At 46.0% G+C, this 27,019-nt stretch overlaps 1 protein-coding gene and 1 long non-coding RNA gene across 2 annotated transcripts; both read left to right on the top strand.

Annotated features, from left to right (window-relative positions):
• Nucleotides 1-3,848: 3,848 nt before the first annotated feature.
• Nucleotides 3,849-11,679, top strand: LOC139050383 (uncharacterized). Its single transcript, XM_070526643.1, has 4 exons — nt 3,849-3,943; nt 4,662-4,835; nt 5,903-6,044; nt 11,454-11,679. The coding sequence occupies exons 1-4, from the start codon at nt 3,852-3,854 to the stop codon at nt 11,601-11,603; spliced, it is 558 nt and encodes a 185-aa protein (XP_070382744.1). The 5' UTR covers nt 3,849-3,851; the 3' UTR covers nt 11,604-11,679.
• A 6,795-nt stretch (nt 11,680-18,474) lies between these two features.
• LOC139050746 (uncharacterized) lies at nt 18,475-27,019 on the top strand. Its single transcript, XR_011509064.1, has 3 exons — nt 18,475-18,598; nt 19,450-19,591; nt 26,918-27,019. It is a non-coding gene; the product is annotated as an uncharacterized lncRNA (long non-coding RNA).

Here is a 27,019-nt window from a genome sequence, read left to right on the forward strand (position 1 = left end):
TTTATTGCAACCGCGTTCCACTTTTAAAGACGAAGCCTAAGAGGCTCCCAAATTTTTTTTAGACTCAGACATTTAGCTCGCAATAAACAGCCATTTTTCTATATTGAATTAATAACTAGATTGCGAAAGTCTTCTTTGTGAACGCACTACCAAAAGCCTGCACTTGGCTAGAAGGCGCTGATGCGGTTGGCTTTCGATGCTCTGGCAAAAAGTGCACTCAAACAATTTTTTTAATATATGGCGCTTCGGAGAGGTCGGCTGCTTTAATTGGCGCCGGCTGCTGCTTTACACATAGCTATATAAAACAACGAATTAACTTAAGGGCCTTAAAACTGAAAGCCATCTTCGAACCACAATACCACAAACTCCCGTCGCAGAACCACACTCACAAAAAACCCTAAAACTGATAGTCATCTCAGAAATACAGCAACACGAGTTTCACTCACATAAGTGCAATAGGACTCTGGTCACATAACTAGAACGAAATCAGGGCACATAATAAAGCACGGATTAGGTTCAAATGAAATGCACGAATTCAGGCATTGAATGGGCCAAAGTAGGGTTAAATTAATCACATAGAGGGAGGTTAATACAAATGGGCATTCAACTCGATAGTGTCTGATAATATTGGCTACTTCGACAAATCTCTAGAGGGCTAGCGACGCTCGTCATTGCAATGAATATGTTGACCAATGACCTAAGATCTTCATGAGGCTGAAAGACCATTGAATCACGTGCTAAACACAGTCGCTGTGTGTCGTGCCACAGATATTCTAACAGAATACGCTGTATATCCCCATCCGTGCTGACACAGATGCATTCACGACTATCCGCTCTTGAAAGTTTCAGTAGGTGTTTTTTATACTCTGTACCAAGCCACAGACGGTGAATGAGCGTTTTCAAAAGCTATGGTTGCATCCAGTGTGGACGGAATCTTAATTTTTAGCAAAAAGTCCATGTGAAATTAATATGAAGGTTTTGAATTGCTATCACACGACGTCAATCTGTGAACCACGGCTTGATATATGTATTTATATGTACCGCAATTTGCCTCGTGTTAGAGGCAGTCCATATGTGACGTTGTTAAGAAGCACTTCTCCAGCTTTCTCGCACACTGCGACATACACAGGGAGATTGCAGCGGCCGGGTATCCACTAGAGTATTTTTGCTATTTTCTTCGCTTGCTTTGGTGAGTTCCTATAGTCTCTCCTAAGCTAACGCCATGTTTAGCGAATACATGATGCCACCATGAATTGGCAAAAAAGCTTCCTGCGAGTCGCAAAGGACGAACCATTATTTCCCTTTTTGCATGTAATTTATGTGTCGTAACAAAGATAATATTGCAAGAAGCTCTGTTGTCCTTGAGGATATAATATGAGGGAATTTAAACATTCGTAATCGGTTCCATTGTGGCATGACAAAGGCGGACGTTGAAGAATTCGTTTGCCAAGAACCATCGACGTGCGCTTACATATGACCAGGGTATCGGAACTACATCTTGTAAAACGCTAATTGTTGTGTTGCTAGCATACACATATCTTGATTCCGAATGATTGCTTCAGTTGAAAGATCTATTTAGGGAGTGATCGGCCGCCACTGAGGGTAGAAGATGTGTGAGGTACAAAACTTGCGATTTCGTAGTAGATTTTTGTGGACGAGAATCGCCCTGTTGATGCAAGCCCTGTGTCTGTCTAAATAACTGCAATTGCTAGTGGGTGCCTTTTGTGCTGCACTGGAACGCGAAAGAAGTGTCGACGGGTTTCAACCGTCCTCATAATAAGAAATGGAGGATGACATGCTTCTGCAATTAATAAGGAACTTGACGTTGCTCGAGGAATGCCTGTGCATACTGCAGGGCTTCTAGCTATTAACCGTTGGAGTCTATCTTCAGACGAAGGGGAGACTCCATGTAAAACAGGTGAAGAATATGCCATCTTTTGCTTTATAAGGGCATTATGACCTTTCGTAGGTATGAACCCGACGTCGTACCTGCTACGCTGCGAAGAAAATGTACATACCATTGAGTTTATTTGTTCCTCAAGGGCTCTACTGTGAGAATTCCAAGAAAGTTATGTGTCTATCATAACCCCGGTAAACTTGTGTTGTTTTAAATTGCGCAAACGTTCTCCCTGAAGGGGCAGCTGAAGGTCATTTAGATATTCTCTGGTGAAGGGTGGCAGAGCCGTCTTTTTGTAAGAATATTCTATTTCCCTTTAAAAATATGTCCGCAATGGTTAGGCCTTCCTGCAACGCAAATTGAACGAGGTTTGCGCACCAACCAGAGGCACACATACAAACATCATCCTGATGATTGCAGCACTGTAATGAAGGTGGAAGCCTCCAGGGTAAATCCGCCATCGCATAACTAAAGGGAAACGGCCTTAAGACCTGTTGATCTTGTTGAACTCCTTGACTAAGACTGAAATTAGTCAAGTCTGAACTCATTTCTTTGCGTGTTTAAATAAATACTGATCTACCTTTCAAAAAGTTAGATGTCAACCATAGTGCCCACGCAAGGACTCCCAGTTCTGAGAGGCCACATAACAAATAGGCGTAGCTAACGGTGTCGAAGGCTCGTTAATGTGGAAAACCTCCACTATTGTGACATTTTCTTTATGGCCTCCACTGCAGTACTGTTTGTCGTGTTTCAGTTCATTTTAGGAGAGAAATGGTTACCTATAATTTGTGATTGAAATCATCGAAGGTTAGTGGAACCAATGAGTCCCACTTTGTGAAAAAGCCGTGTGGTGTTATTAGGGCAGGTGCTTATCACTTTTAAAATCTAGATGCATATGTGTAAGGAAGTGTAATTAGTTATAAACTACTTCTAAGCACCCAGTTTACCTATCTGAGAAAAACTTTCCAGAGTGTTGGCTGCCGAGGGTAGTGGGCAGAAATAATTTTGTATTGAGACCTTTGAGAGTCAAAGGGGCTTGTGCGTCCCACTTTTTTGAAATATCACTGAGTACTACGGGAACAAATAAATACTTACCATTTTTAGGTGAACACCTGTTGCTGAGAAGCGAAATTTGCAATGAAATATTTCTAAGCACTTCGTTTATTGATACCAAGCAAAAAAAGTTCACCAGTCTTGTTAAGAATATATGGTGCCCTAGAAAAGCTTATAGTCGATAGTCAACGTGAGTTCGGTTCTACCTGAATGTCTCATAGTCTAAAACGCATAATATTAGTGTAACAGATATCTCCTAGTTCACAGGAAATTCAAAGTTTTATTGTTATAGAAATGGGGCGTCAGTGTACAAGTTGGCACGTGTGCAGAGGAAGGAGTCAGTGCATTGTCACGGTAGTAAAAATTAATGGTGGCGAACAGCTGTTTTATTTCCACCGCTTGGCCATGGCAACCAACAGTGTTCCTTGCCTGCCGGATAATGGTTTCTTACGTTTTAGGTTGATTTCATAGCATTTCAAATGGCTTCTTTGAACGCTATGGAGGAGACTCAGAAAACATAGTTCCCTAGGCTTTCTTAAGCTAGGCCGATCTTCGGTGTCGACGTGTTTTCGCGGTGACTGCCCATGGTATTTCTACATTTATTTGAGGCACTAGCGCAGCGACGTTATGTTAGTGATCTGTGTAGGACGTCCTCCCATATCGCGTGATGTTTTCGATGGTCGTGATTGCTGTCAGTATGGCAATGGTTGGCAAAAAAATAATAAGCTACCTCTCGGAGCGGAAAACGCATAGTTCGAGAATTTCAATGCGTTGCTTTCTTTATATTTTTGTCTAAATGCACGCTCATGGGGCTTGTCGGGGCAAATGAGAGGTATATATAGAGAAGTGGGTACGCGATGGTTACATCTATCGACAGACCGATGCAAAAGTTATCGCAGACATGCTTTCTACACTGATGCTCTTTGGTCTTGGCAGCCTCGCACTTGTCGAAGGCTTCGTGCAGTATCCCGACGTTACTTCTTGTTCAGGCAAGTGGGGACCGCTGTACCAATTACATGCACTGGCGTTAAAAAGCCATAGTCGAAACATATCAAAATGCTGGACTCTCTTATCTGCATTCGCAAAGCTGTTCTTTCGGAAGTACAATCTACTTGAAACCCTATTGTTCGTGGCAGTGTCATTTCAGGTTAATGTGTGCACACGTGCTTTATTTTATTTAGCTGTTGCTAGCGATTAACGGTCACCTGTTTTAATATGTTCTCAAGAAGATTGGTTGGTGCCTCTACTAAAGCACGATTCAAGTATACTACCGTCTTCGTGTGTACGGGCCTGCAATCATTGAGTTGAAGGTGAATGCGCGCCAAATATTCGGAGTAGGCTCGAACCGCTGCCACATGAGCATTGCTTGTAATTGGCTGGCTCGCCCTGAACTTGATAAGCGTCAAGCCAGACCTTTTTCGCGTGTTCTGTACTATGACCCACACCTCACCTCTGTAACTATTTGCCACGTGGCTGCCGTGAGTAGAACATTGCAGTTATAATATATACTGGTCCATCAATTGTAGCGTCATGTTTCATGCGATGCGTCCTTCCATGCAATCTTGCGATTGCAAATCATGCCGTAGGATAATAAAGATTCATAGCCTTGATGCCTAGCCTGCCGCAGCAATGGGTCGCTTCAGGATACTCACACTTATTGAATGCACACATTCTCAGCGTAACTTCTGCATTACTCCTCTGGTGCAGACAGCGATATAGTCTCCATGAGCGATGTCTCAATTGAGGACGCACAAATCGGGAAGAACAGGCGCCTTAACTTCACGCTCACCATCAAGGAGCCTTTGGATTCAAACCCCACGTTGCAAATCACCATAACGAAGGCCACGGGCGACATAGCTGAATGCCATAATTCCATCGGATCATGGTAAGTGATGACCGCCATCTGGCCATATGCAAGTGAGCTTGCCTCTGACTGCAGCGCGATATCAATTTTGCATGGAAATTGAAGTAACAACATTTTATAATTGCACGTTTCCTCCTAGTGACTCGGTGAGTGTGTGTGTAATTATTGAGGACAATTTTTATCACATGGACAGCATATTATATGCTGCCGGTGCCAATATACTACTCATGGATGGATCCCTTTACATCTTGCCCTTTTGCTCGTAGGCTACCTTCTCTAGTTTCCAGAAGTCATGCGCAGGCTTTTGCACATGCTCCTGCTCTTTGGATATATGTTGAATGTCTTTTTTTTCGGCTTCATGCGATGGTCAAATGTCGGGGCCATCTAAAGGTACAAACCACACATTTAAAAAAGAAAAACCTATGATTAAAAACCCAGCGAGAGCGAGCAAACTTTTAAATCGTTTTTGTATAGCGTAGATGTTCCCAAAACCTTTTCAAGAACGCACGCTAATTAATCATTATCATTGACCACAGTGGTGCTTTGCACATAGTCTTATGAATTCATAATGTTTAGGAAGCCAATGAAACTCCTGGTCCCGATGCGCCTAAATGGTATTTTATCCACCTGGAGTTCTTTAACATATCTGAAAGCGCGCTGCGCAAACATTTTTGCATTTGCCGCCCCCTGAAACCCGGTGACCCTACAGGGTAATCAAGCCTGCGACCTTTGTTCTCAGGAGCAGAACACCATACCAACCCGCCTACCACGGAGTTGGGGTCACTAAATATTCGCGAAAACGTCTAAAAAGAAAACAACTGTCTAAGAAAACCTCTGAAGTTACTCCCTGCATGAAGCGCGAAATGTTTCGCATCAAAAGGAAAGTCAATGGCTTAAGACGACAAGATATTTCTTGTGTCAAAGCTGCTAGCTTTCGAATAAAATTAGATGTAGCAGTCAGAGATGCCAACGTACGTTACTTACATTGAGAAAACAATGAGGAATTCTTTCTTTTTTCCGTTGAATCTTTCTTAGCTTGACAAGTTTGTGCGTTTCATTGTGAGACTTTTAAATATGCTTTTTTTCAGCCTTAACAAATTGTGTGGTGGAACATCGACGACGGAACAGTATCTGGGAGAGGAGTGGAACAATACATGCCCCGTTCCAAAGATAACGACACGGATAAGCGCTGAATCGCTGCTGACGAATTCATTTCAGGCCCTGGTTGGAGTAAGTTTCAGAACTATATTTCTTGCGTGCTATGACGTTAGTGCCCTCAGTATTGTCTTTGTTTTTAGAGCGAACGTATTATTCACGCTGATGTCCGGTTGCGGTCACTAAATATTTGAGAAAACGTCTAAAGAGAAAACATCAGTCTAAAATAACATGTGAAGTTACTACCTAGGTGACACGCCAAATCTTTCACATCAAAAGGAAAGTCAAGGGCTTAAAACTACAAGATATTTCTCGCGTCAAAGTTGCTAGCTTTCGAATAAAATTAAATCTAGCAGTAAGCGAGGCTAAACTACGCTGCTTTCAGCATACGTTGCCCAACTTCATTCGGACTGCTCCTAACAAGTTCTGGGGAGCAGAAAACACAAATCATCGGACCAGATTCTTCATGACGGAAATCTCATCATCGAGAAACAAGATATTGCGAGACGGTTCTACTGGTACTTTAGCAGTAGAATTTTTTAGCTCGTCAGATCTCCCCCTTTCTGATCTCATCACACACGATGATCACCGATGTCGACGAGAGCAGTTACTTGATGGCCGTGAACAGAAACCGCAATGTCAGCAGAAACTTTGCTGCCAGTTGAGATGTCGACAACTGGGCGATAACGTGTCGATTGCTCTTGGCTCACACGTTGCGACGAGGAAGGAACTTCGCATACAGCAGCCTCACTCCGGCATGTTGCTGTTCCCACTTTCTAGTAAGCACTGCGGCTAGGAGCACAAAGCGTCTAGGAGATGGTGATCGAGCCTTCCGTCACTGTGGAACCGCAAGATGATGATTGCCTTGCCAAGTACGCTTCGATTTCTTGAGCGCGCTCGCCGTAGCGCAGGCAACGATGCGGGCGGGTGAAAGCCGCGGATACCGATTTGGCGGAACGTACAGTCCCGGTAAATGTGACCGGCTCCCGCCACAATGGTCAGAGAGTGGACGATCGTCGGTCATGCGCCTTCATCATGTTCAGTCGTGGGTCAGTGTATGTAGTCGTACGCGTAGTTGCGGCTCTTGGAAACCGCGGTGCTGCCTCTCCCGTAGGAGACGAGAAGCTGACTGTAGTTGGAAATGGAGCGCGCACCACTCCGGCATAACTGATCAAGGGGGCGGGGGATGCGAAAGCTTGCACTGCTTGCCGGATCTGAAGATCTGAGCGGTGGATAATAAACATTGACAATTTCGGGGACCTAGTTTGTTTTTCAACCAGGTTAAAATTGAAAAAGAAAAACAAAACGACAGCTTCCCCACAGTGCTGCTTCTGCGATTCTTTTTCAAAGATGGCGCAAAAGAAGGAGTTTGGGAGTGTGCGAAGCACCTGGATTCAACCACGTGGTAGCAGCGACTTTGCTTGAACCAACCCTTGAGCCCTCTCGCCTGCCGCGTACTGCAGATTCCCCCTTCTTCTGGGGCATGTGAAAGAAACTACTCCGAGATGGCAATGTACTCGCCAAGCTACCCAACAGGCTCACAGGGGATGGCGTGCAAAAACTGGCACATGCGCACTCGAATTTCAATGTCCAGAAGGCTTCGTCCGTTGCACCGCGAACCGATGACACGTCAAGCAGAAATGAATCAGACACAGATTGGTAGAAATGTCGGTGAAATGCTGATGTCAAATCGATTCCTTGACCTGAAATCGTGCCTAGACTTTGAACCTGGAAGATCGGCTGGGACTTTTATGATGCAATAATGTAACAATGATATTCTCGTCAGTGATAGAGAAATAAATGCGTCAGGTTTCTGATAGCTCTGTGAGCAATAGTCTATTCTCAGTATTTTGTATTTTTCTAAAAAAACATAACATAAACTAGTTTTTTCACGCCCCTCTAAATTTTATGAAATTTTGCATCTCTAGTCGGATCTCGTCACGAATCACATCTTGAATTGCCGTAACGTTCGGCAGGGAACGTGCAGCTTGGAACTTTTGGAGTTATTCCCTCCCCACGCGCCGTACGAGGTCTGTGAAACTTATTTTCGTTTCCAGCCGAAGGGAGCAGGCGGTGGCTGTGAGACGATCATATTGCGGCAACCGCTGCCGAAGCATCCCCTCTATGGTTGATGCCTCACGAAGAAACTCCGCTGCAGTGCAAGGAGGACTACGTACAAGGCAGGCAACCAGTCGCTGTTTCAGTCCACGCATCAAGAGCCGCACCTTCTTCTCGGACATGGAAGGATCCGCTCGCCGAAAAGATCCGAGACATGTCTTCGACGAACACAGCACCGCCCTTGTGTGGTCTTTGGTTTTATGACGCGAGCACTGGCTCGGCTTGTTCTTTCCTATGAGTGCTGCTGTAGGTGTCCCGAAGCTCTAGCCGAAAGCCCTGCCAACTCGTCAGAGGAGCTTTGTGGTTCACATACCTTATGCGTGTTGAAGCACCGAGAGCAAAGTAGACGCACCGGATCTACTTGAAGTCATCCCAGTAGTTGAAACTGGCGACTCGTTAGGAGTTATCCAACTAATCTTCAACGTTCTCGAATGCGTCACCGTGGAAAAATCGAGGTGTGCGTGTTGCGTAAGTAATCCACAGGACAGGAGAAGTTTGGGTCTGATGTATCTGGCCTGCCATAGTAGTGGAAATGCTTCTCGTTGGACCTAACAGCAGATTGAACTCAGGTGGTCGCCCTTGCAGGCGACGGCTTCTTTGGGGCGACTTGGGGTGCGAAAGCTAGTAGCGTCTGCAGCTTCAGGTCCAGATCGCCTAAGGTGTCGCCTAGGTTGACCCAGTACCTCAACCAGTTTGTCGCGAGAGGAAAGGCGAGAGCAGTTCACCGGCGTAGCTGTTTCACGCCTGACAAAGAGGAGACACAGAATTCTGAACAATGGTACGAACATATTTCTTGTCCTGATTTGTGGTATGCGTGAAGATAGCCCACACATTTGCGTATCACCTCAGTTATTAAATCTGCCGGTCACATAAGACAGCGAATGGCTCATAGCCCCGTAAATACGATTTCACCCTTACGACGACAAAAGGGAAGTGAAATTCTACGCTGGAATGATTCTACGCTGTGGACGGCGACGACGCGGTTGGCGCCGATAATTTTTTTCATGGTACTTTTTTTTGAAAAGATGCACAAAATATTTTTTTTTCAAAAACATATGTTCTTACCCAATGCCTGAGACCACTCTGGGTCCCAGGTGTGACAAAGGTAGTTCAAGCAAGAGTTACAGGTCACCGACCCGACAGGTGTATGTGCCATTGAGCTTGGACCTTTTCAGCACTATCACCAGGATCGGCGCACATCATAATAGTTACTGCACATAGAGGACACGAAACCCAACATCGGAGCCGCATATAGGTTTGCTGTAAACAAAACCGACTCCTGAGCCAGGCAACATACTCAATGCTCTTATTCATAGCGTTATCTAACTTAGTTATAATATTTCGCACATCTTTGTCTTCACTTCTGCTTCCTGGAGACTGTCTTACTGCCCGTGTTATCCTAGCACTAAGAAGGGCGATTCCACAATAGTAGCAAACTTTCGTTCCATATCACTTACCTCCACATGTTGTACACTTGTTGATCATATAATAGCTAATGAAATTAACAAGTTTTGAGGAAACCGAGACATTTTGTGAATCCGGCAGCGGTTTCCTAAAGCGCTTTCCAACTTTACCGCCAATTAACAGCTCCTATTCATTATTTCGCTAGCATACTGGACAGTTCTGAGCAAAATGACCTCATACTTTTGGATCTCGAAAAAAAAAAGACATTTGGTCTTCTTACACACTCAAAGCTAATAAATGACTTGAACCTCTCGATGCGAGCTCTCCTTTGCAATCCTCCGACATGTTATCAGGCATGCGACGCAGCTGGCGAAGCGAGAGGAGGCGAGCGCAATGAGGAGGAACGCTGTGTGGCGTCATACCAAACGGGCGGCGGAACACCTGCGCAGCGGCGGAACACCTGCGGCTCGGTGCTACTAGTGGCGCATGCGCAGTAATGACTAGGGAGCGAGAGAGAGAGAAATATCCGCGGCGAGGCACGAGTTGTGACGTCATGTGCCTCCTCGGAGCACCACCACGGCGAAACTACAAGTTCGCCGCCAGTAAAGCTTTGGCTTTAAAAAAGATGCTCCCGCTGGAACTGGTCAAATTGCTTATACATCCCTCACCCGTCCTTAACTTAAATATGCAGCTAAGATGTGGTATCGTTATACTAAAACTAACATTGATGCTTTAAAAAGGATTCAGCGTAAAGCAGTACGGTTTATCTTTTTTAAGGTATCGCTTAACTGACTTCCCAAGCAAACGAATGATTGCTCATAATATTCAGTCATTGCCATTGAGAAGAGCGAATCACAGACCTAAATTTCTTTTTTTACTGATTAAAGGCAAATGATGTCTTCCTCCCCCACCTTACATACATCTAATTACCGGCCGCAGAACAAGGCATTATCACTCTCCGTCACTGACACCTTACACTGCCAGAACTTACGTTTTCAAGTATTCTTTCTGCCCTCGCCCAATAACAGAGTGGAACAGCCTGCCCATTGAACGACTGATCTGAAGTGAATCGAACGAAAATATGTGTCATTAAATTGGCTTAGTTCATCCTGTTTACTTACCCTCCTGTAGAACCAGCTGCTTAATGAACCGGTTATTTTTGCTGTGGTTTTTTGGTTCATAAATGACTTCTGATTGTGTACTTCTGAAGCTTTGCTCTATAAAATGATTTTGTGTATTGTTCATATAACGTAACATTTTGCATATTTTCTAACATGCTTGCGGCAATATATTGGGGTTGTCCTTCCATTCTACATGTACTGCTTAATTGTGTATCTACATTACCGCTTCTGCATGGGTCTTCATATGAGTGCGGTATTTAAGAAATAAATAACTTAATAACTAAATGAATCATTAAAAAACTCGAAACTCACAATTCAGAGATTCAGAGATTTCTTCTACAGTTTTGTGCTTGGGATCGTTGATGTAGGCTTTAAAGTATAGCGTTGTGCTTCAGTTTTAGTCATTTTATGATCCTTTACCTGTGTGATGTTTTCCTGTGACATTTATTTTCATTTTATGTTTTAAAAGCAGGCGCCAGCTTTATCACAGGTTACATTGCTGTAAGTAAAAAAACTGCATTTTGCCATATACTAGCTGTCTCAAATCAATCTTACAATAATTTATTTCGCTTCATAGAAAGGGGCCTGAAATCAGCGAATGTGCCCGGGTAATCCGCTTCACATCTAGCTTGCACCATTTCTGTGGTGTATGAATGCCAACCTCTTACGTTCCTCTGTTCGAACTTTTCTTGGGCTAAGCCTATTGAAGAGCCTGAGAGGAGCAGTTGGTGCGCGGAAACTTCATGAAATATTCGTTTCACAAGCTTTTCTTTCGCAAGCTTTGTGAACACACATGCACACACATGTCGTTTCACAATTCTTTATACAATTTTCGTTTCAGGTGGCCCCAACGACAATCAACCTAGCGTTTGAAGTTTTTAATGGAGGTTCATCTGTGGGTTGCGAGACATTCGATGTCCACATAAGAGCCGCAGACAAGGACAACGAGAGAAAAAAGCATCGTAAACCTGTCAAATGGCGACGTCACTAGGATGATGTGTGACCTTTAATGGCGCAAGGGCCAGATATGACCAAATGTACCATGACACAGGATGATGTGTTGTCAGTGAATTCTGGATAAAACGAAAAAATTGAGTGCTAATGATATGAATATTATTCGTCTAAAATGCATAGAAATCTGTCACTATAAATGATGTAAAATGAATAGCTAATAAAATAATGGCAATAACTAGTGTGTCTATGACAAACAAATGTTAATTAGAATAGATGATGCTATAAACATATCAGTAACACCAACAACAGTGCTTAATGAGTGCTCTTAAAGGCTAGCACTAATAGGCATGCACGTGCTACAAATATCTTGCCCAAATGATTTCCAGGATATTTGTTTCGTCGAAAAAGTTTAAAACAGTTTGAAGTTAAAAACCGTTTGGTTATTAAGAAAAACTGACTTGTGCAAAGGGAGGTTTACACGAAATGCGGAAGGAAAACCTTTTTCCTTTCTATTTCTGTAGGAGGGTATTGGAGAAGAGCATGAATAACTGTTAGAGTATTGCCACACTTGCTACATGTCGGAGGGTTGCTTCAAGTCAAAAGGCTGGAGTGAGTACCGTAAGTGTGCCTTATTCGGCAAACAGTCATCTCGTGCTGTTTTCCCCGATATCCAGCGCCCAAGTTTTTACATTCATCGAGTGCAGTTTATTGAATACCTGGACATCTCACTACTTCTGTCAGTGCTTCTTAAGCTTCTGCCGTAAGTATGGTTTGATGTCTGTAGCTGAAATAAGTACGCTTGTGTCGGTGTCGCTAAAAACTACTGAGGTAGCATTCTCGTCAATAGCTCCAATGCCTTTTGTGCCACTGTCCCCAGGTGCAAGGCATAGTACAATGAATTATTCACCCATATAAGCTTAGCACACCGATGCATATAGTTCATTAAAGACAAGTGTTTATATATTCGTACACTCATTGGGGCTCACTACACTCGATGAATCCGTGAACACAAAAATGGCTGTGGCTTAGGTAAGGTTAAGCCCAGGATGCGAAGCATACTAGCCTTTATTTTAGTTGTTGAACCACTGTTTAGCCTGGTGAACTGCTGTTGCTTGGCTATATTTGGTTCGGCTAGACGAAGAAACAACTCATGCATTACTTCTTCGCCTTCAAGAGTGGAACGCGACAGCGTTCCCGTCGACCCGCCAAGGGGTGTAAGACAATGGGCTACAGGGCAGCGACTACGCGCCCCGCATTGGACGCGGTGAGCGTCGAGCAAAGCAGCGTTCGGCGCGGCAACGAAATGTGCGCCTGAGCAAGAGACGCACGCCTTAGAAACAGCGCGTTTCTAAGGCAACACCGCATTCACTAGAGGCGCTTTTGTACCGCTTTGAAGCGTTGTACTCGTGGCTCAGTGGTAGCGTCTCCGTCCCACACTCCGGAGACCCTGGTTCGATTCCCACCCAGCCCGTCTTGCAAGAGTTGAGCCAAAGCCACTTCTCCTCTGTCGTGACGTCACGGTGTCACGTGATTTCATGGTCACCGCCGCGCCTGAGGAGCTGGGTTGAGCCCTCGTAATATGCTTCGCATAATAGGCGTAGTGACCTTAGTTTGCTTGATTTGTTTAACTGCAGAGAGAATCGCGTATGCTTCCATCGCAAAAATACTTTATGAATTCGAGGTGCCGGATGTTAAATACGAAGGTCCTAGAGCTGCGTAAGCAACACCAGGGGGGCCACTTAGAAGCACTGTATAAAATTCGGAATAGGAATACATCTGAAGTTCAGGAAAATGTAAATATATATGTGCCTCAGGTGTTTATTTTGTTATTTCTATGAAAGCGACATTAGACATGATTGTCTCTCACTCCCAAGGCCACGGAAGTCGCGTATGAGCTATTAGGACATTCTCTAGAAGAGAGACGCCTGTTCCTTGGACAGTGCTTCCAACCGAAGGGACAGGGGAGGCCTAGTGGCTGGGCCGTTACGGAAAAGCCTGGCCGTGGACAGGTTGCGAATATCTGAATGACACAGATGATGAACAGCTGATTTCACCTTCAGGGCGTAGGAGAAACTTAAATGGGTCCTTTGGAGATCAAGAGACAGTTCGTTGGATTCAGCGTACCGGCTTTTTACGGGAAGTAGTACCGAATGCACTTGTAGCAAGACGGATACCCTAGTGATGTTGGGCATCCAGCTTCTCGGTGCGGTTGGCGCCGAGAATCTTTTAAGTCTTTTTATATGAATGTTGTAGAAAACATTTTTTTCAGAAAGATCGTTCTTACTCTCGTGCCTGGGACCCCTTTGGGTCCCACGTGTGACAAGGGTGGTTCAAGGGCACGTGCTCTTGAACCATCCGTGCCCTTGAACCACGCCTTGAACGGTGCCCGTGACAGGGGCATGTGTCATTGTGCTTGGGACCTTTCTGCACTATCACCAGGATCGGCCCACGTGATGATTTGTTTTTGTCGACATCTCTGGGGGGCACATTTTTTCCAGACCCTAGCTACAGGCAGCTTCGCTGTAAAATTGTTTTCATTGTTGGAACGCTTCCGGAACTTGGCCCGCGATGCATCGCGATGAATACCCTTTGATGATGCCCGTGAAGGTGTTCTTAATTCGAATAATAAAGCGATATCTTTAGAGAACTTCTATGCAGAAAGCGCAGGGTCACTGGCGTTGACGGTTCGTTGACCGAGAGCAATAGTTTTCTAGGACTAACAGCGCGTCGCACGCAGTGTTCTACGGTCGCTTCCTTGAAGTACCACCAGAGGGCGCTCGCCTCCGCGGCTGCGGCGGCATCGGCCATGCGAGGGAAAAATAAAAAGGAACCAGAAAGCTCGCCTTTTGGCATGGCTTTCGCCGGAAGCGTTTTCGGGTAAAGGTTGCGTTTGCATAACCTGTCGTTGTGTAGAAGCTAGAGAAGTCAGAGAACCTTTAATGCTATCGCATTCAACACTTCAAGGCGAAGCTTAAGCGTCTCCCAGGTTTTTTAGAATAAAAGCTATAGCTCGCAACAGCCAGAAATTCCCCTGTATTGAATAATTACCTAGACTGCGAAAGTGTCTCTTGTGAACACAGCTGCAGAAGCATGCGCGTAGCAAAGAGGCCCGATGCTGTTGGCGTTTGATGCAATGGCGAAAAGTGCGCACAAACATTTTTTCATTGGTATGTGCTGCTTGGGGAGGTTGGCTGCTTCAATTGGCGCTGGCTGCTCCTTTGCACGTAGAGATATGATGCAACGAATTAACTTAAGGGGAATAAAAGTGAAAGTCAACTCCGAGACGCATTAACACAAAGTCCACTCACGTAAGCACACTACTACAACAAGACTAAAACTCAAAGTCAACTCGGAAATACAGCAACACAAGTTCCAGTCACACAAGTGAAATAAAGTTCACACAAAGTCTGTTCACAGAACTAGAATAAAATCGGGAACATAAAAAAGCACGGATTAGATTCAAATGAAATGCATGAATTCAGGCATTGAATGGGCCAAAGTAGGGTCAAATTAATCACATAGAGTGAGCTTATTACAAATGGACAATATACTCAATAGTTTCTGATAATATTGGCCACTTGTAGAAATCTCTGGACGGCTAGCGACGCTCGTCATTGCAATGAATATGTTGGCCAATGACCTAAGATCTTCCTGAGGCTGAATGGCCATTAAATGACGTGATGAACGCAGTCACTGTGCCTCATGCCGCGGATATTCTAACAGAAGATGCTGTATATCCTCATCCGCGCGGCCACAGATGCATTCCAGAGTATCAGCTCTGGAAAGTTTTTGTAGGTGTCTTTTATACGCGGTACCGAGCCACAGACCATGGATGAACGTTTTCAAAAGCTATGGTTGTATCCAGTTTGGACGTAATTTTGATTTTTAGCGAAAAGTCAATGAGAAATAAATATGAAGATTTCGAAATGCTATCACACGACGTCGATCTGCAACCACGGCGTGATATCTGTCTTAGTAGGTACCGCAATCTGCCTCGTGTTAGCGGGAGTACATATGTGTCGCTGTTAAAAAGCACTTCTCCAGCTTTCACGCACACTGTGACATACACAGGGAGATTGCAGCTGCCGGATATCCACTTGAAGTTTTTTTGCAATTCTCTTCACTTACTTTAGTGAGTTCCTATAGTTTCCCCTAAGCTAACGCCATGTTTTGCAAATAGATGATGTCACCATGAAGTGACAAGAAAGCTTTTCGAAGTCACAAAGGACGAACCATTGTTTCCCTTTTGGCATTTAACTTATGCATCGTATTAAAGACAATATTGCAAGAAGTTCTGTTGTCGTTGACGATGTGATATGAGGCAGTTTAAACATTTATAGTCGGCTCGATTCTGGTATGGCAAAGGCGGATGTTGAAGAATTCGTTTGCCAAGAACCGTCTGCGTGCGCTTAAATATGACCAGGGTATCAAAAGTATAAGTGGTATAACGCTAGTTGTTGCGCTGCTAGAATAAAGATATCTCGTCTGCGATTGATTCCTTCAGTAGAAAGATCTATTGTGAGAGTGATCAGTCGCCACTGAGGGTAGGAGATATGTGAGATACAAAAGTTGCGATTTGGTAGTAGATTTTGGAGACGAGAATCACCGTATTGATACAAGCCCTGTCTCTCTCAATAACAGCAATTGTTATACTCTAAAAAAAAGTTTGCACGCTTTGGAGTGTATCTCTGCCACACAACGATAATCGTCATCTGCCTAGATGCGTATCCTGACAGGCCACATAATAAATGGACCTAGTTAACGGTGTCGAAGGCTCGTTAATGTGTAAAAACACCACTATTGTCACATTTTCTTCATGGCCTCCACTGTGGTATTTTGTTGGTTGTGTTTCGGTTCATATTAAGAGAGAAATGGTAACCTATAATTTGCGATTGAAACTGTCGAATGTTAATGGAAAAAATGTGTTTCACTTTCCGAAAAAGCCGTGTGGTGTTATTGGGGCAGACGCTTAGCATTTTGAAAATCTAGATGCATATTTGTAAAGAAGTGAAATTAGTAATAAGCTACTTCTAAGCATCCAATTTACCCATCGGACCAAAAATTTCCAGAGTTTGCTCCCGAGGGTAGTAGCCAGAAATAATTGTTTACTGAAACTCTAGTAAGTCAATGGGGCTTGTGCGTCCCACTTTGTTGAAATATCACTTAAATCTACTGTGACAAATAAAAAGCCCCCTTTTTTTTAGGTGAACGCCTCTTGTGGAGAAGCGAGATTTGCAATAAACTATTTGTAAGCACTGCGTTTTTTGCTACCACACCAACATTTCAGCAGATTTGTTAAGAATATATGGTGCCCTAGAAAAGCGTATAGTCGATAGCCATCTGGAGGTGGGTTCTGCCTGAATGTTTTATAGTCTAAAACGCATAATGGTAGTCTTATAGATATCTCCTAGTTCACAGGAAATTCGACATTTTTTTATCGTTATAGAAGAGGCATCAGTGTACAAGTCGGCGCGTGTGTAGAGGATGGAGTCAGTGCATTGTCACGGCAGTAAAAATGAATGGTTGTGAACAGCTGTTTTATTTCCAACGTTCAGACATGGCAACGGACAATGTTCGTTTCCTGCGGGATAACATTTTCATGCGTTTTAGGTTTATTTTATAGTATTTGAAATGGCCGCTTTGTACGCTACGAATGAGACTCAGCAAACATAGCTCACAAGGCAAGAACTATGACCCATTTCAATATGTTTTTGCTATAAGCGCCATGCTATTTCTACATTTAAGTAAGGCGTGAGCGCAGCGACGTTATGTTAGTGACCTTTGTAGGGCGTCCTTCCATATCGCGCGATGTTCTCGATGGTTGGGATTTGTGTCAGTAGGGCAACGGTTCGCAAAAAAAAATACGAAGCTACCTGTTCGGGCGGAGAATTTATAGTTCGAGAATTTTATTGCAGTTCTTTACATTTTTTTCGAAGTACACAGCTCATGGGACTTGTCGATGTGAATGAGATGTATATATAGAGAAGCGGGTACGCGATTGTTACCACTATTCGACAGACCAACGCCAAAGTGATCTCGGACATGCTTCGTACACTGACGCTCCTTGCTCTTGGCAGCCTCGCGCTTGTCGAAGGCTTCGTGCAGTATCCCGACGTTACTTCTTGTTCAGGCAAGTGTGGACCATCGTAATAAGTACATGCACTGGCGTTAAGAAGCTATTGTTGAAACATATCAAAGTGTCGGACGCTCTTACCGACATTCGCCAAGCTGACTTTCCGAAGTACGATCTGCTTGAAACCCTATTGTTCGTGGCAGTGTCATTTCAGGTTTATGTGGGCACAAATGCTTCATTTTATTAAGCGGTTGCTAGCGATTAACGGTCACCTGTTCTAGTATGTTCGCAAGAAGATTGGTAGGTGCCTCTACTAACGCACCATCCAAGTGTACTACCGGCTTCATGAGTACGGACCTGCAATCATTGAGTTGACGCTTGATTGAATACTCGGAGTAGGCTCGAATCGCTGCCACAAGAGCACTGCTTTTAAGTGGCCTTCTCACCTTGAACTTGATAAGCGTCAAGCCAGACCTTTTTCGTATGTATTGTACTATGACCCACGCGTCACCTCTGTAACTATTTGCCACATGCCTAACGTGAGTGGTACAGTGCAGTTATACTACTGGTCCATCAATTGTAGCTTCGTGTTTCATGTGACATGCAATTTCACGAGACGTGTAATTCCATGCAACCTCGCGATCGCAAATCATGCCGTAGGATATTAAAGATTCGCAGCCTTGACTCCTAGACTGTCGAAAGCTTCGGTGGCTTCAGAGTACCGACACATATTGAATGTACACATTCTTAGCGTAACTTCTGTATTACTCCTCTGGCGCAGACGCTGGTGTAGTAACCATGAGCGACGTCTCACTTGAGGACGCACAAATCGGGAAAAACAGGCGCCTTAACTTCACGCTCACCATCAGGGAGCCTTTGGATTCAAACCCCACGTTGCAAATCACCTTAACGAGGGCCACGGGCGACAAAGTTGGGTGCGAAAATTTCAGCGGAGCATGGTAAGCCACGACTGCCAACTGGCCATCTGTAAGTAGGCTTGCCTCTGACTGCAGCGCGATATCTTTCTTACGTGGAAATTTAAGGACGTTTTATAATTCACGTTTCCTCCTAGTGACTAGATGAGTGTGTGTGTAATTCATGAAAACACCTTTTGTCCCGCAGGCTACTTAATATCTAGTGCCGGTGCCAATATACTGCCACTTGACGGATCCCTTTAAATTATTGCCATTTTGCTCGTATGCTACCTTCCCTCGTTTCCAGAAGTCATGCGCAGACTTTTGCTTGTGGTCATGCTCTTTGGCTATATTTTGACTGCTTTTTTTGCGTTCCATGCGATGGTAAAAAGCCGGGACCACCTAAAAGTGCGAACCACACATAAAAAATATACCTATGAGTAATAAGTCAACGAGAGTCACCAACTTTAAAATCGTTTTTGTATACCGTTGAAGTTCCCCAAAATTTTCAAGCAGGCGCAGTAACTAATCCGTATAACCGACCACCGTGGTGCATTGCACTAATTCTTATTAATTAACGAGCCAATGCAACTCCTGGTCCCGAGGCGTCTGTGGGGTATTTTATCCGTCTGGAGTTCTTTAACATATTTTAGAGCATGGCACGTAAGCATTCTTGCACTTGTCGCCCCCTAAAACCAGGTGACCCTACAGGGGGATCCATCCTGCGACCTTTGTTCTCAGCAGCGGAACACCATAGCCTCTCACCGGCCACGGAGGATAAAACTTACACTGAGAAAACAACGAGGAATTCTTTCTTTTTTAGCATTGGACCTTCCTTAGTTTCACAAGTTTGTCCGTTTCATTGTGAGCTGTTTATAACAGAGTTTTTTTTTCAGCGATAATAAATTGTGTGGTGGGACTTCGACGCTGGAACAGTATTTGGGAGAGACGTGGAACAATACATGCCCCGTTCCAAAGATAACGACGCACATAAGCGCTGAATCGCTGCTGACGAATTCATTTGAAGACCTGGTCGGAGTAAGTTTGAGAACGGTATTTCTTGCGTGCTATTTACATTAGTGCCCTCGTTATCTTTAGAGCGAACTTATTATTCACGCTGATGTCATTTTGGTGTCACTGAATATTCAAGAATACGCATGAAGAGTAAACTTCCATCTAAAGAAACGCCTGAAGTTACTCCCTGGATGACGCGCGAAATTTTGCACATCAAAAGGAAAGTCAAGCGCTTAAGACGAGAATGTATTTTTTGTATCAAAGCTGCTAGCCTTCAAATAACATTAAACCTAGCAGTAAGCGATGCCAAACTACGGTACTTTCAGTATACGTTGCCGAACTTCATTCGGACTTGTCCTAACAAGTTTTGGGGCTTTCTTAGCAGACAGCGCATATCTGTCGAACAGATTCTGCATGAGGGAAATCTCATCACCGAGAAACAAGATACTGAGAAACGATTCGACAGGTACTTTAGGAGTCTCGTTTTTAATCGTCAGATCTCCCCCTTTCTAATCACATCACACACAATGATCACCGGTGCCGATGGGAGGAGTTTCTTGACGGCCATGAACAGACACGGTAACGTGAGCGGAAACTTTGGGGTCAGGTTAGATGTGGGCAGGGGGAGGGTCGCTTAATCGGTCGCTCTTCGTTGACACGTTGTGTGGCGGCAGGTAATCTGACAGTTTAGCGTATAGCGGCCTCACTCCCGCAGGTCACCCTTGCTAGCTTCCCCGAGGTCGGCTGGAGCCACTGTGGTCGATGAAATCAAAGGGGCATGGCGTTGAGGCTAGGGGGCACAAAGCACCTAGGAGAGGGTGTTCGAGACTGCCGTCGCTGTGGAACCGCAAGATGATGATATTGTCACAGACAAAGCCACAAAGGACTTCGGTCGACGCTGGAGATCTCTTTATTTATCGCTGTCCTGGCACCTTCGTCGTTCTCTTCTGCGAGCCACCCAACATGCCTAGCATGTGGCACCGAATTGCACCGTGTGGCTGTCAGCTGTGTCGAGGTCGTGGCATTACCCCCCTCCCTAGGAGCATCGTCTCGATGCGGAACATTGATGCACTGGAGATTGCCACGGGGATACTGTTAAGAGAGACGCAGATGGTGAGAGAGGTGCGGAGCTTTGTGTTCAGCGGCTGTTGTATAACTTCAGTCGAGAGACGTGAACGACATCGGACAGTGGTGGGCGTCGGGGACGGTGCGTGGTGCCTTCTCCTTCAGGAATCGCTTCGTATGTGACGTCGCCGAGTCGTTGAACGATCCTGTAAGGTCCAAAGTAGCGGCGCAAAAGCTTCTCCGACCGACCACACTGGCGGATCGGTGTCCACACCCATACTTTGTCACCGGGTTGATAAGTGACAATATCTTGCCAAATACACTTCGATTTCCTGGGGGCGCTCACCATAGCTCCGGCAATGATACGTTCGCGAATAAGCCGCGGTTACCCATTTGCGGGAGCGTACAGTCAGGGTAAGGTGACCGGCTTCCCCCCCAGTGGCAACACAGTGGGCGATTGTTGGCCATGAACCCCACCTTTGCCTTCGTCATGTTCAGTCATGGGTCACTGTATGTAGCCGGCCGCACGCCTAGTTGCGGCGCCTGGAAACCGCGGTGCTGCCTGTCCCGTAGGGGACGAGAAACTGGCTGTAGGTGTAATTAGTGTACGCACCGCTTCCGCGTTTTTTATAAAGGGGAGGGGGTGCGAAATGTTGCATTACCTGCCGGGTAAGAAGATCTAAGCGGATGAAAAAAAAATTACCGACGATTACGTTACTTCCTAATGCGAAATTTGAGCGCAGCAAATTGCATGCATGAAGAACACAGTCTGAATCGACACAAGTCCGAGTTGGGAAACGCACACCGGGGATTCTCACGGCACGTATCCGGAAGCGGTTTCACGTCATTTTGGAACCAGAGCCGATCACACACTGAACACACATTTCCAAACGGATTGTCTGTAAACTGTCGCCGGAAAGCATTTGTTGCACCCTGACTGTTTGCGAGCCTTTGTTTGCGTTAGGCCTCGGCCTCGGCCGCGCGAACGGTAGAGTCTTCTCTGCGACGGCGATGAGCTTCTGCTTCAGCCTCGCTTACTGCTGGTTGCTCTCGACGGCGGCGATGAGCCTCCGCTTCGGCGGCGCGAACTGCAGGGTCTTCTCGGCGGCGGCGATGAGCTTCTGCTTCAGCCTCGCTTACTGCTGGTTGCTCTCGACGGCGGCGATGAGCCTCCGCTTCGGCGGCGCGAACGGCAGGGTCTTCTCGGCGGCGGCGCTTAGCCTCTGCTTCGGCGACGCGTACTCCTGGATCATCTCGACGGCGGCGACGGTAAGCTTCTGCTTCGGCGGCACGCACCTCTGGATTCTGACGGCGACGGCGCTGGGCCTCTGCTCTGGCAGCTCGTTTAGCAGCAGCAGCAGCAGCAGCAGACGGAGGACTTCCATCGGTCGTCTCGCTGATGGCTCAGAAAGAACTGGCAGATAATTTCGCAGTGGCGAACGGCAGCGGCAATTTCGGCTCGGGCGGTGCACATATACAGATCCGCCGCCACCGATCTGGCTCTCTGATTGCCACCGCACAGGGCGAACGGCAGCGGCAATTTCGGCTCGGGCGGTGCACATATACAGATCCGCCGCCACCGATCTGGCTCTCTGATTGCCACCGCACAGGGGTTGCATTGGAGGAGGAGCGAAGAAAGGAATTAAGTTCGAGCCGGCCCTTTGACAACCGGAGACTCGCAGGAAGAGGGGGGAGGGGGGCGGCGTGTACACCCAGCGGCAAACGATGGGGGCAAAAGCGCGCGCAGCAAGCGGACAACACGATAAAGGGAGGAGGGAAGAGATAGCAGCGACTGACTGATGCTGCTGACGCCGATAGTGAGTCAACCCCAGCTGCGGAGTTGGTTTCAGGGACAACGCCGCCGATGCCGACACAAACAATATGATACCCTCGCTTCCGCAGCGCTAAGAACCAGGTCTAGCCGTGGGAAGGTGGTCACGTATTCGTCGACGTGCCGGGGCCTACGTGAAATAACCGGCGCGTCGGCAACTGAAGAGCACCCCATCCGCCACACAAGAACAGGGGGGGGACCCTTTCCTCCTCTTTCTGCATGGCGGCGACGGAGTTCTATGCAGTCACGTTATCTTGACTCTCTAGCGGCGTCAGCGGCATCCAGCGGTATCAGTCGGTCGCTGCTAGCGCTGGGGGGATGAAAGGGGGGCGGAGCTGGTTACGAGGCCGACGACAACGCCGACGACGACGCGAAACCCAGGAACGGACGCCAAAGAGCTGCGCTCTAAAAAACTTTGACCATTTCTGCCACAAAGCTTCGTTTTCATTTCTTTTTTCAACCAGGAAAAAAATTATAAAAAAACTTGAAAACTGCTTCCCCGCAGTGCTTCTGCTGCGATTCCTTTCAAAAGTTTGGTCAAAAGAAGGAGTTTTGGAGCGTGCGCAGCACCTGGATCTATCCACGGGGGGCAAGGACTTTGCTTCAACCAGCCCTTGAGCCCCCTCGCATGTCGCGTACTGCAGATTCCCCCTTCTTCTGGGCCGTGTGAGAGAAACTGTTCCGAGTTTGGAAATGTGCACACCAAGCTACACAACACGTTGCAAAAACTAGTGTACGCGCACTCTAACCTCAATGTCCGGAAGGCATCGTCCTCTGCACGGCGAATCATTGACATGTCTAGCAGAGATGAATCGGACACAGATTGATAGAAATGTCGGTCTTGAAGAGTTGATATGAAATCAATGCCTTGACCAGAAATCGCGCCTTGATATTGAACTTGGAAGCTCCTCTGAGACTTTTGTGATGCAATATCGTAACAATGATATTCTCGTCTGTGTCAGGGAAATAAATGTGTCGGGTTTTCGATAGCTGTTGTTCTGATAGTTTTTGATAGCTGATAGGTTTTTGATTATTTAAAAAAAGCTTTTCAGCTTTTTTTATTTTTCTGAAAGAAAAACATGAAATAAACTTGCTTTTACGCCCCTCGAAATTTCAAGAGATTTTACACCTCTAGCCGGATCTCGCCTCGAAGCACATCTTTAATTGCCGCCACATTCGGCAGGGGTTGCGTAGCTTGCAACTTCTCGAGTTATTCCCTCCCCACACGCCGTACGAGGTCTGTGAAACTCATTTTCGTTTCCATCCACGAGGAAGCAGGCGGTGGCCGTGAGACGATCATATTGCGACGACCGGTGCCGAAGCACCCTCGCCATGGATGGTGAGTCACGAAGAAGCTCCTCTACAGTGGCAGGAGGATTACGCTCAAGGCCGGCAAGCAGTTGCTTTTTCAGTCCACGCATCAAGAGCCGCACCCTCTTCTCGGGCATGGAGGGATCCGTTTGCCCATAACAGCCGAGATATGTTTTCGATGAACCTAGCAACGCCCTTGTGTGGCCTTTGGTTTCGTGACGCGAGCACTGGCTCGGCTTGTTCATTCCTATGAGTGCTGCTGTAGGTGTCCCGAAGCTCTAGCCGAAAGTCCTGCCAACTCGTCAGAGGAGATTCGTGGTTGTGATACCATATGCGCGTTGAAGCATAGAGTGCAATGTAGACGTACCAGATCTACTTGGTGTCGTCTTAATCGTTGAAGCGGGCGACTCGTTAGATGTCATCTAACTAATCTTCAACGTCCTCGAATGCGTCGCCTTGGAAAGATCGAAGCGTGCGTGGCACGTAAGCAAGCCACGGGACAGGAGCAGTTTGGGTCCCATGTTTCTGGCCTGCCGTAGCGGTGGAAAAGCTTCTCGATGGAGAAGGGTTGAAATCTGGGCCAGTTGGTACATACTTGAACGAAAAAGCCAGTCAAAAACACAAAGGACAAAAGGAGAAGTTCACACCACAACGACCAGTCGTTGTGGTGTGAACTTCTCCTCTTGTCCTTTGTGTTTTTGACTGGTTTTTTCGTTCTCGATGGACTTTCCAGCAGATCAAACTCAGGTGGTAGCCCTTGCAGGAGATGGCTTCTTTGGGGCGACTTTGGGTACGGAAGCTAGTGGCGTCAGCAGCTTCAGGTTCAGTTCACCTCGGGTGTCGTCTAGGTCTACCCAGCACCTCCACCAGTTTGTCGCGAGAGCAATGGCGAGAGCGGTCCACCGGTGAAGCTGTTTAACGCACGGCACAGGGGTGACACAGAATTCTGAACAAAAGTACGAACATATTTCCTGTCCTGATCTGTGGTCACCGTGAAGATATAGGTACACACACGCACACACATTCGCGTACCACCTCTGTTATTAAATGCGTCCGTCACGTAAGACGATGACTGGCTCATAACCCCGTAAATGTGACACGCATTACAACGAGAGAAGGGAAGTGAAATTCTACACTGGAATGATGAGCGGCAACGGAGCCAGCTGTGGACGACGACGACGCGGTTGGCACCGATAATTTTTTAACAGTCGTTTTAACGCGACAGCGTTAAGGAGCTCGTGTCGCAGAAAAGCCGGTGTCGTCGGCGTCGGCGGCGTTGGCCGTGAGCGATAAATCCCAGCAGGCACTTCATGAATAAAAACAACTTGCAACATGGGCTGGGTGGGAATCGAACCAGGGTCTCCGGAGTGTGAGACGGAGACTCTACCACTCAGCCACGAGTTCGATGCTTCAAAGCGGTACAAAAGCGTCTCTAGTGAACGCGGTGTTGCCTTAGAAACGAGCTGTTTCTAAGGCTCAGGCGTGCGTCGCTTGCTCAGGCGCACATTTCGTTGCCGCGCCGAACGCGGCGCTGCTCGACGCTCACCGCGTCCGATGCGGCACGCGTAGTCGCTGCGCCGTAGCCCACTGTCTTACACCCCTTGGCGGGTCGACGGGAACGCTGTCGCGTTCCACTCTTGAAGGCGAAGCTTAAGCGTCCTCCAATTTTTTTTGGAAAGTTGTATAATCTTTTTTCAAGAACATATTTTCTTACCCTTGTGCCCGAGACCGCTTTGGGTCCTAGGTGCGAGAAAGGTAGTTCAAGGACGAGTTACAGGTCACCGATCCCACAGGGGCGTGTGCCGTTGAGCTTGGACCCTTTCTGCACTATCACGAGGATCGGCCCACATCAGAAGAGTTTCTGCACACAGATGCCACGAAACCCTAGATCTGAGCCACACACAGCTTCGCTGTAAACTAAACCGACTCATGCGCCAGAAAACATACTCAGTGCTTGTCTTCATAGCGTTATCTCACTTAGTTATAATATTTCGCGCACCTTTGTCTTCACTTCTGCTTCCTAGAGAATGCACTCTTAGACAAAAGGTAGACCCTTTGGGGTACATATCTGCCGCACAATAATCGTCATCTGCCTTGCTTGCGTTTCATTTCTTGAAAACGCCGATTGGGCATGCTATGTCATGCTGATAACGCGCATGCCGTTCGTTACTGGGAAGTACCGGGCTCGCAGAGTTAAAGAAAGGAAATGCGAACAAGAGAGATGACGTTTGTTGTTGTGTGGCAAGATACAACCCAAAGGGTGTAATTTTTTTTTTAGAGTGTGGCTTACTGCCGGTGTTATCTTAGTACTGAAGAAGGGCGATTCCACACTAGTAGAAACCTTTCGTCCCATATCACTTACCTCCACATCCCTTACAATTCTAGATCATATAATAGCTAATGAAGTTAACAATTTTGGGGGGAAACAGACATATTGTCAACCCTGCAGCGGTTTCCGAAAGGGCTTTTCTACTTGAACGCAATTAACAGCTCTTATTCATTACTTCGCTAGCATATTGGACAGTTATGTGCAAAATGACCTCATACTTTTTCGATTTCGAAAAAAAAATATTTCATCTTCTTACACACTCGAAGCTTATAAACGACTTAAGCCGCTCAATTTATCGACGTACATGTTTAATTGGACTGCTGCTTACCTTACTAACACCAGGCAGTTTGTTGTTATTGCTACTTACTCTTCTAGTGAACTTCCCGTAACTTCTGGTGCTCTTCAGGGTAGATTGTTTATATCAACTAACATTTTGCTTTTCGTTTCTAACATATACTTGTGGCAATATTTTCGGGTTGTACTTCGATTTACATTACTCCTTTATTTTGTATTATCGTTACCGCTCCTGCTCGGGCCTTGAAATTACTGCATTATTTCAAAAATAAATAAATAAATAAATAAAAATCGAAGCCCACAGTTCAGAGATGACTACAACAGTTTTATGCTTGAGATTGTTTATGTAGGTGTTAAACTAAAGCCTCGCGCTTCTGTTCTGTTGTTCGCTTCTGTTGTTCTTCTGGTGTACGGAAATATCGGGAAATTATCGTTTCACAAGCTTTTCTTTCTCAAGTTTTTGTGAACACAAACGCACACAGATATTGTTTCACAATTTTTTATAAAATCTTCATTTCAGGAGACCCCAACGACAATCAACATGGCATTCGAAGTTTTTGATGGAGGTTCATCTGTGGGCTGCGAGACATTCGATGTCCACATTAAAGCCGCAGATGAGGAC

This window comes from Dermacentor albipictus, chromosome 10, assembly GCF_038994185.2.
Source record: "Dermacentor albipictus isolate Rhodes 1998 colony chromosome 10, USDA_Dalb.pri_finalv2, whole genome shotgun sequence".
NCBI lineage: Eukaryota > Metazoa > Arthropoda > Arachnida > Ixodida > Ixodidae > Dermacentor > Dermacentor albipictus.

Excerpts from the sequence above, each read along its gene's own strand:
- LOC139050383 (XM_070526643.1), top strand. The coding sequence starts at position 3,852 with ATGCTTTCTACACTGATGCTCTTTGGTCTTGGCAGCCTCGCACTTGTC. Across the intron at positions 4,836-5,902 it reads CATAATTCCATCGGATCATG|CCTTAACAAATTGTGTGGTG; the intron begins GTAAGTGATGAC and ends GCTTTTTTTCAG. Across the intron at positions 6,045-11,453 it reads CATTTCAGGCCCTGGTTGGA|GTGGCCCCAACGACAATCAA; the intron begins GTAAGTTTCAGA and ends TTTTCGTTTCAG.